The sequence below is a fragment of the Geospiza fortis genome, unplaced genomic scaffold (assembly GCF_000277835.1).
Source record: "Geospiza fortis unplaced genomic scaffold, GeoFor_1.0 scaffold422, whole genome shotgun sequence".
Lineage (NCBI taxonomy): Eukaryota > Metazoa > Chordata > Aves > Passeriformes > Thraupidae > Geospiza > Geospiza fortis.
This window is the reverse complement of record NW_005054545.1, coordinates 420,855-430,971: the sequence shown is the minus strand read 5'-3', so window position 1 is coordinate 430,971 and position 10,117 is coordinate 420,855. Positions and strand designations below refer to the sequence as shown.

At 49.9% G+C, this 10,117-nt stretch overlaps 1 protein-coding gene across 1 annotated transcript in view; it reads left to right on the top strand.

Moving 5' to 3' along the window:
• Window positions 1–10,117, top strand: part of PLXNA2 (plexin A2) — a 137,533-nt gene that overhangs the window by 119,469 nt on the left and 7,947 nt on the right. The window contains 5 exon segments of the mRNA XM_005429368.2: window positions 3–68; window positions 4,201–4,300; window positions 6,381–6,571; window positions 7,681–7,850; window positions 9,626–9,838. Of these exon segments, the coding sequence (XP_005429425.1) occupies window positions 3–68; window positions 4,201–4,300; window positions 6,381–6,571; window positions 7,681–7,850; window positions 9,626–9,838 (740 nt within the window).

The window sequence follows — 10,117 nt, the reverse complement described above, 5'->3', positions numbered from 1 at the left end:
AGGATGAGGACATCACCACCAAGATCGAGGGCGACTGGAAGCGCCTGAACACCCTGGTGCACTACCAGGTGAGGGAGCAGCCCCCCTGACAGCTCCCAGCAAGCTGCCAGCAGGGAAAAGAGCAGCAGGGACCTCATTCCCAGTGCCTGTGTGCCCAGGCAGACAGGGAGGGCACGTCTGTGTGATAAACCAGAAGGGTTCCATGTGCTTCAGCATTAGGGGGGAAAGCAACCTTGACACAGAGCTCAAGGGAAGCAGCAGAGTTGAAAATTGGCTAAATTAAACCTGCCAGCCGTGGGAGAGAGGCAGAGGGAGCTGTGCAGGGGCTGAGCTGGCGCTGCTGGGGATGAGGGGCCTGGGGAGGGCAGCACGGGGGGCTCAGGACTTTGTCTGGGGTCTGGGACAGCCTGGAATGCAGCAGGGGAGGAATGAAGTCATAGGGAAGTGGAACCAGGCAGTGAAATGCTCAGACAGGGTGGGTGAGAAGGCCTAAGAAATTCTTGTCATCTTTATCTTCTGGAGAGGGCAAAGTCTGTTGGAAAGGGCTCCTCGCAGTGTGAAAGATGGGAAAAGAGGGAGCTGGGGTAGGTTTGGTTAGAGGGAATCAAAGCAAAAGATGGGAAGAGAGGCAAGGAGGGGGCTGAGGAAGGTTTGGCTGCAGGGAATCAAAGGCTTTCCCTCCCAGCCTGTCTGCAGCACAGGGTAAGTGCATTAATTGGGACTGTAACCTACTCCTGTCCATCACCACCTCCCCAGAAGTGTTTAGTGTTTAATCTGGCATCTCTCCCTGTTTATCCAGCATCTCCAGTCCATCAGCCTGACTCACGCTGGGGGACTTGAATGGGAGCCAGTATTGACAGGAGCCCTGCAATCAGGGAGCCAGGCAGGAGAGTGCCATCAATATGCACAGTGCATGTTAAAAAGCACCTCCAGGGTCAACTTTTCCAAGCAGCCCCCAGGATTTAAACACAGATTACCATGAAATGTCAGAGGAGTTGCGCAGATTAATTCCATTGTTCCTAAAAATCTGTTTTACCTGACAGTTGCAAGGGATTAACCAACATGCAGGGAAGCAGCGAGACTTTATTATGCCTTGATCTTTAAAAGTCATCGTGAGGAAGTCATAAGTGAAAGCTGTGCTTGTCTGATGTGTGCTGGATGCTGGGGGAGGGAGCACTTTTGTTCCAGAGCCTGTGGGAAAACCTGAGCCAAAAGCTTCCCCTTAAAATAAACAAAATCCTCGCAGCACTCTGGATGCTGCAGCCCTTGCTGCCGTTTGAATGTCAGGTTTGCTCTGGAAGAAAGGAGGAGATGGCAGCCAGACATCCAGCCAGGTAGGGACACGAGCCCCAGCTCTGCTCAGCCCAACTGAGCTGTCTCAGGCATTAAAGAGAAGCCAAATTCTTTTCACTGCAGCAGAAATCCTGTCAAGGCGAGCCTTTTGCCAAAAACTAACATATATATATATATATATATTTAAAATTTTATTTTATTCTTTCCAGTTTGGGGTTTTTTTTTCTGTTGGAGTAGAAGTTTTTATGAGGTATCAAAAATACAGATGTTCCAGGACTGCACAGTAAAGCAGATACCTGGGTAAAGGCCCAGCTTTAGGAGGGTGTAAAATCACTGGAGTTCCACGTGCTCTCACTGTTTAACAGGAGTGTGACACATGAGCCAGGTGTGGTTCAAACCATCAAAATAAATGTGGATTTCCAGAGGAGTAGTAAAGACGATTTCTGGATTTCTAGGAAAGAAGTGAAAGCTGCTTTGCAAAGCCCATGTTTTATTCAGAGCTGGTTTGTCTTTATCCGGCTCTGAAGGCAGGGAGATCCCTGGGTTTGCAGATGGAGCTGGGGGATGCTCAGCCCAGGTTCCAGGTGTGTCCCTTGGACAGGTGCTGCACCTGGGAGGCTGCAGGACCCTCCAGGTGCTCAATTCCTGCTCCTGAGTCCCAGGATCCATTCCCTGCAGCTCCAGGGCTCCAAAGCACCCTCCTCCTCCTCCTCACTGAGCCCCCAGGGTGGTTATTTAATCCCAGGGGTTTCCCTGCTCCACACCTGGATGCTGGATTTTGTTGCTTTTGTTTCCTGCATTAGAATCACAAAAATACAATAACTGATCAAATGCATTTTTCATGGGAAGCCTTCACATTCAAAACCCAAATTGGAATTAAAGAGAAATGTTCACCTTTCTAATAGTTTTGAACCACTTTATGAAATTATAGAGAGAACTGTGCACCTCCTGCTTATTTCTTCATTTATAAAAATAGATGTGTAGCTTAAATAAGTGTAATTCTTTGTTAAATTCTCCAGAGCTGTTACACATGGCAGGGAATTGCATTACATTTGTGTCGTATCCTTTTGGTTTCATGGCTATTAAACTCCATGGGAGAGTCCTACCCCGTGTGGTTTCACTCAGGAAAAATGAAACCCTGAATTTCATATGGGATGATTTACAGTGGCTCACGCAGGGTTAACTCAGAGGCAGCAGAGCATGAATACCTGTCAGCCCCTGCGAGTCTGGAGAGGCCAGGAGACCAGGAAGCTGCTTTAAATGAAAAATTAGGAGGAGAAAGGGGAGGTTTGGGTGGAAAATGAGGCTTAGGAGGCAAAGGCGGTGCGGATGTGGAGCTGGAATCGTCATCGCGCCCTCGCTGCCCCACGCAGACACAGCTCCATGCCCTGGGCTGCCTCCTCCCCCTCCCCAGGTTTCCTTTTCCCTGTCTTTAAGGTGCTTTGTGCCCCGTGTTTCCAGCTTGTAGAATAATCAGAATATTGATAAAGTTGTAGAGCAGCCAGGCAGCCCGGAGCGCGTCCCAGGGGTGCTGCGGGAGCGAACGAACGCGTGCTGCACCTGAGGCTGCTCTGCAGCTGCTGGGGCTGAGCTGACAGCAGCCATTCCACCCCAAATTTACTGACTGAGAGGGCTCTTTCTGTGTGTGTGTGTGTGGAATTTTTAGTGCCTCTCTCCCAGTTCTGGTGGAAATGGATCCGGCACAGGAGCGCCCCGGGCTCGGGTTTCTCCCTGGTGAGATGCAGCTGAAGTGGCAGCTAATAACAGCCTAAGAAAATAATATCAGCACTGACCACTCCTTCCACTGACTTAATAAATTGGATGAAGTGAGGCAGGAGCAGCAAAGGAAATTATGGAGGTGTTTGGAGTGTTTTGCTTAGAAAAATCTCACTTTTGTGCCGTGAAACACAAGTAACTATTATTTCCACTATCACCAGCAGTAACAAGAACTCAGATTTCCATGAAACCTTTCATCTGGATGGAGCCCAAAGCCTTGGAGGCAGCACAGGTCATTGTGTGCAGCTCACCTTGGTGCTGCAGAGAGGGTACAGAGCCCTGGAGCTGCTGGGGGAGCAAAAACCTCCATTCATGGGGTCAGTGCTGAGTCCATCACCAGACTCCTGGCAGATAATGCAGGGTTTAGCCCCAAAAAGCAATTCCTGCAGCAGGAAGAGGCATTTCTTTTGTGCTGAGCCTCTAAAAAGTATCTGCTGGGCCCTGGCAAGACGTGGTGACTCTGTGCTCGCTCACTGTGCTGCTCCACAGGTCACAAGTTCAAAATTAAAAGCTCCTCAGGCCCATTCCCTGGAAACCTGCAGCTCCTTAATTAAGGGGAATAAGTTAGAAAACTTCCAGTGACTACCAGATTTATAGGGAGGATAAAATTAAACATGGCTACTAAAATCTGCTGTAACAAAACCTTGTTAGTGCTAATGTTCATTTATAGTTTGACTTCCCAGTGTTTAATTCCTTCTCTGGAGCAGTAAAGGGATAACAATTAAATACCCTGAAAGATGGCTTTATGACTTGCTCCGCTGTAAATCAAACTTTTAAAGTTCGTAAAAATTGCTAAAATAAAAAATGGTTTAATAGGAATGTTTTATGGCCCATAACGTTATTACAGCCCTTTTATTCCCTCTGCATTGTTACTTTAATTGGATCACAACAATTCTTGAGATTCTCATTTTTATTGGGTAAGGCATAACCTTAAATCAGAACGACCAAAAGCATCTTCACCACATCTTTTGATTTATCCCTCATTTCCTTCAGCCTCCTGCTGTATCCTGGCCCAGCTCAGGGCTCAGGGAGCGTGTCCTGGGCTGCCCCTGCCAGGATTTGCTGGATCAGCAGCCTGGGATCACAGGGTGGGCAGGGAATCCCCCTGACTGGTCCTGTTTGCCTCCCCAGGTGTCAGACCGCTCCGTGGTGGCTCTGGTGCCCAAGCAAACCTCCTCCTACAACATCCCTGCCTCTGCCAGCATCTCCCGCACATCCATCAGCAGATATGGTGAGAAACGGGATGGGAAGGGATGGGAGGGACACACACTGGGGTGTAGGTGGGGAAAAAGCAGCAGCTCCCCCCAAAGAACCACCCAAAACGAATGTAAATCCAAACAGAAAAACGTCCCTGGTTGCTGGTTTGGATTGCAAAGGCTTTTCCAGCTGTGAGAACAGCAAAGAGAGTGGGAAAGGTGGGAGGAGGGAAAAGGAAATGCCAAGAACAGGAGCAGCCTTTGGGAATGTGGGATTTGGGAAAGGTCCAGGGGCTCAGAGGGGATGGGTGATGCAGGAGAGGATCTTTGAGCCCCTTGCCCCTGAGCAGCACCACAGATAAACCTGATTTATCTGATCCTCCCCCTGTTCCTCCCCAAGTGCAGGATCCTGAGCTCTGAGCTAATGGGTCACAAATGGGGAAGGGCAATCTTAGCGCAGAGTGCAGGGATGTGCACACCTGGGAATTCCTGATTTGCATAATAGAAGGGCTCAGCACATTCCAGAGGGTCCCTGAAGATGCTGCAGCCTGAGAAAATGAGCCTGCAAGGTGCCAGGTGCACGCCTGGAACACTAAATCCACAATAATTGTAATAATAGACTTCCATAAAAGGCAGCAGTGGCAAAATCTCTCGAGTGCTGATCTTTCATTATCGTTCATTTCACAGAGTGTTTTACCAGCAAAAAGTCTCCTGACAAACCCATCTCCTCCTCTTGTTTATAGCTCCCAAAATAATGTTGGTTTTTACCTCGAGCGAGTGTTCTGAGGTGCCAAAACCAGGGGAGTCTTGAGGTAAAAACCAGGAGAAAAGGCATTTTTCCCTGCCAGGTGTAGGCCCACACATCCCATAGTGCAGGTGATGGAAAAACCAAGGCTGGGTCTCACAGCATGAGCCCTCTGTGCTCATTGATCTCTGTCAGCTGGAAAAGCTTTTGCAAAGCACCAATACGAGCGATCATTGCTCATGTTAAGATTAATATTTCTAATTGTGCCGGCAGAATTTAAATTAGATACTTATTTACTCTCCCTGTCATATATCAGCACAGAGATATGTTTAAAAATAGAATTGCTGCATGCTTCCTGAGCTGTCCCCCTGTCTGTCTCCTTAATTATATCAGTTGGAGCACTCATTTATCTAAGCCTTAATCAGGGATGAAAATCCAGCTACTTTGGTAATGACTTGAGTATTTCCCTCAGCTGATTTACGATCGATCCCCACACTCCTGACGAGGAGGGGGAGCAGTGAATTGAAGGCTAAACTTGAGAAAATGCACGAGATTCCCAGAGAACAAAGAAATGTAGCAGGAGGAAAAATCCAGCAGGGCACATTTGGGCTCCTCAGCCTCGTGTCTCATCCTGGAGATGCTGGGGATCCAGGGAGGGACATTCTTTGGGAAGGGAAATGTGTAAATAAATGTGCCACATGCCCCCATGGTTTCTGAGCAATTCAGGGAAAGTTGCCAGTGCCCCTTGAGCTCCCTTTCCCTGCAGGGACACCATGAGGCTGGGCCTGCTCAGCCCAGGGATGGCACAGTGGGCAGGAGTGGCCTCAGGCTCTGCTGTGGATGCTCAGCTTGAGTCCTCACTGCTCTCCTGGAAGCCTCAAGGACAAGCTCAGCAGCTTCTCCTGCCCTTTGTGCTGGCTGTGCTGGGCAGCTCCTCATTATTTACAAAATCCTGAAATTGGAGCTCTGCTTCTGCAGGAGTCGGTGCCCGGGGTCATGTGTGAGCTGTGACTCAGGGAGGATTTTTGTGTCACCTGTATGAGGAGTTCACATCAGGAAAGGATGTGAATGGGGCAGGACAGGCCATATATGGGAGGAAAAAAAGCTCAATTCTGAGGTTTTTTGTTGAACGGAGACCACTGCAGATTTTTGCCAAACCCCAAATTTTGACGGCGCAGAACGAGAACGCGTGCGAAGCAAAACCACGCTGGTTTTCCATTTCATTTCCCCACCAAAAAAAAAAAAAAAAAAAAAAACCCAAAAAAAAAAACCAGTGCCAGCAATTTGGGCGTTATCATCCCTGGTGAGGGCACTGAGGAGGTGCGGCAGGGTTTTGCTGTGAGCATGACCAGCCTCTCTCCCTGGCTCAGACTCCACGTTCCGCTACACGGGCAGCCCCGACAGCCTCCGCTCGCGCGCGCCCATGATCACCCCCGACCTGGAGAGCGGCGTCAAGGTCTGGCACCTGGTCAAGAACCACGACCACGGCGACCAGAAGGAAGGGGACAGGGGCAGCAAGATGGTGTCTGAGATCTACCTGACCAGGCTGCTGGCTACAAAGGTAACTGGGCTGGGCCCACCTGGGGAACGCACGGTGAGGGGTCCTGGTGAGGCTCAGCTCCCACCTGGCTGGGTATTCCTGGGATTGGGAGAGTCCTGAAGCAGCAACAAAAGCACAGCGCAGATTTCCTCACACTCAAGGCAATTGCTGCAATACTCCATTTTTTTTTTTTTTTACACAGTGTTAAAACTGTTCAGCAATTCACAAATTGGTGAATGAAGCAGTGCCTGGAAATATTTACCCATTCCCTCAACCAGATATGATTTTCCTGCCTTTCCCCACATGCTCATCAGTGTGGATAATACAGCTGTGCTCTGGAAAGCAAAAAAAAAAAAAAAACTAAAATATTTCAGGTTAGAAATAAAGAGTAAATGAGTGAGTAGCTGCAGGCTGGAGCTTTTCTAAAGACCCTGACCTTGGTTATTCCCATGGGATCTGTGGTGGCATTTTGGGGCTGGTAACATCTGGTGTCCCTTCCTGCCCCCACTGCTTGGCCAGGGGAGTGCCTGTCCCTCCCTTCACCCCCTGGATTGCTACTTCTGTCACCAAAACTGCAGGAAAAACAGAAACTTCCAACAGCATCTTTTCAATGTTAGAGAATTAGGTAATAGTTTATTCTGGCCAGGATGTGCAATAGAAATTATTTCATCCACACATGCCTGGGTTGTGCAGTGAAAATCATTCCATCACACATGGATTTTTACCCCATTTTTTACATATTTGCACATAAAACCCCCAAGGAAATTCACATTCACTGCTTCTAAATCACACAATTCTCAGTACTTGATCCCTTATTGGTTATTGATCCTTTCAGTGCTAATTTGGCCCTCATGCTTTGGTTCTCTTATCAATCATTTCCCAGGCCAGGTGTCTCTGATCACACTGGGGGTGATGTTTGTCAATGTTCATTTATCCCCTCTGTATCTTCTGGCTCTGGGAATCTCCTTTTTGTTGATTGAAGCCCATAAGCCAGAAATTCTCAAACCCTTGGTGAAATGAAGAGAAAACCTCAATTCCCCCCACCCTGCGCGGAGGCGAACAGACCCCTGAATAAAATCACATTACAAAAAAAAAGCTGGAAGCTGTCTGATTTGCCCTCCTGCCACCAGGGCACGCTGCAGAAGTTCGTGGATGACCTGTTTGAGACGCTGTTCAGCACGGTGCACCGCGGCAGCGCCCTGCCCCTGGCCATCAAGTACATGTTTGACTTCCTGGACGAGCAGGCGGACAAGCACGGCATCCACGACACCGACGTCCGGCACACCTGGAAGAGCAACTGGTAACGGGGGAAAGGAGGCAAATCTGGGGGATTCTGGGCAAAAAATGATGTGGAGGATTATTTTAGGAAGGACTGGGAACAGCCAAGCCCCAAAGAGGGACACAAAGCTGTGCTGCTCATGGGGTGGGAGCCTTGATGGGCTGCCAGTGTTCACAGGATGCTAAAATCCTGAAATATCCTGATTTGGAAGGAAGGGAGATAGCCTGGCTATCTCTCTGGGTGCTCAGTGATTCTGGACAAAAAAAGATGTGGGGAATCATTTTGGGAAGGACTGGGAATGGCCAAGCCCCAAAGAGGGACACAAAGCTGTGCTGCTCACGGGGTGGGGCCTTGGTGGGCTGCCAGTGTTCACAGGGTGCTAAATCTCGAAATATCCTGATTTGGAAGGGAAGGGAGACAGCCTGGCTGTCTCTCTGCCCAGGGTGGGAGATGGACGCTGCCCTCAGGCTGTAGATTTGCACATCTGGACTTTGGAAAGAGGGGGAAGCAAGGTTCCAGTGCCTGCCCTGTGCTGCCTGCACAGCCCTGCTGTGCCACAAATGCCAGCACTGGCTGGGAGGGGGAGCTCAGCCAGTGGCTGCACCTTTCCCATCACTCTGGGAAGCACCTGGAGCATTTGGGCATCAGCAGGAGGTGGCACAGGGAGAAGGAGCCAGCTCTGCATGCCTCAGGCAAGGGCTGCAGCCAGGTCCAGCCTCTCCAAACAGTGGGAGCTCCCACATCTCTGCCTCTGCTGCTATTTTAGGATTAAAACCTCTGTGGGTTGGAAATTTACCTCTGCAAGAAAGGAATAAAAAAGCACAACAAATGGTTGTTCCCTGAAGACCTTGTATTTTCCCCTGAGTCCCTCGTGGTTTAAAAGGCCTCTAATCATCATGGCTGCAAAAACTGCTTCCCTGCTAAGGCAGTGGGAAGCTCAAAACGATTAATTTAAAGCCTTAGAAGGAGTTATTGGGATAAAAACTGTAGAACCACAAGAAATTACGAGAAAAAAAGAAAGCAGTGACCACCAGAGTTTGGTCTGCCAGAGCCAACAGGCCCCACCAGGCCTGGACCTTCCTTCTCCCCATCTCAGCTGAGCTGCAGCATTTCCAGAAAGGGAATTTTTGGGAGGATGTGGGAGAAGGCTGCCCCTGGAGCAGGTGGGAGTTTGGAAGGGGGAGCTGGGGTGGCTGGGGCTGGGGCTGAGCTGCTCTCCTGCAGCACTGCAAGAGTTAAGGCTGCAGCCTTCAGCGAGCTGGAGAGACAGAGAGAGCTGCGACTTGAAAGGTAATAGAAAGCAGCAGCTGCTTTTTTGATCCTGCTATACAGCCAGAGAAAAAAAGGAATAATAATTCCCCTTTGATTGCAAAGGCCCCGGGATTTGGGGACAAATCCTGTGGTTCCTGCTGCCAGCTCGTGGGTCCTGGAGAGCAGCCGGGCAGAGCTGATCAGTGCTGCCCCTGCTCACCCCACACTGACCCTGCTCTGCTGAGCTCCTCCTCATGGGCTCCTCCTGCAGTGCTCCCCCAGTACCCCCAAACTGCCCAGCTCTGCCCTGCCCCTCATCTCCTCCTCTGCTCCGTGTGGGATCTGAGTCTGGAGCAGCTCCTGGGCATGGCAGGATCCACCAGCAGCACTGGGCAGCACTGGTGCTCGATGGCCTTGGCCCAGCTCCTGTTTAAATTCTTCTCTTGTTCTCCCCACCACTCGTGTTCTGCCTGGGAGCACCATCCACAGCACGAGCCCTTTCCTTTTGTCTTTCATTTCATTTCAATTCTCACTTTGCCTCCCAGCCTTCCCCTCCGCTTCTGGGTGAACGTGATCAAAAACCCTCAGTTCGTGTTCGACATCCACAAGGGCAGCATCACGGACGCCTGCCTGTCCGTGGTGGCTCAGACCTTCATGGATTCCTGCTCCACCTCCGAGCACCGCCTGGGCAAGGACTCCCCCTCCAACAAGCTGCTGTACGCCAAGGACATCCCCAGCTACAAGAGCTGGGTGGAGAGGTGAGGGCAGCACGTGGGAGTGCGGGTGCTCTGAAACCCCATGGATCTCAGGACAGAACATCCTGAGTGGAAGGGAAGCACATGCGTGACCGTGTTCACGGGGGTCCCAGGATGAAGGAAGAGACGAGGATCTGACTCCATGGTTCACAAGGCTTGATTTATTATTTTATGATATATATTATATTAAAACCATACTAAAAGAATAGAAGAAAGGATTTCATCAGAAGGCTAGCTAAGGATAGAAAAAGAAAGAATGATAACAAAGGCTTGTGGCTCGGA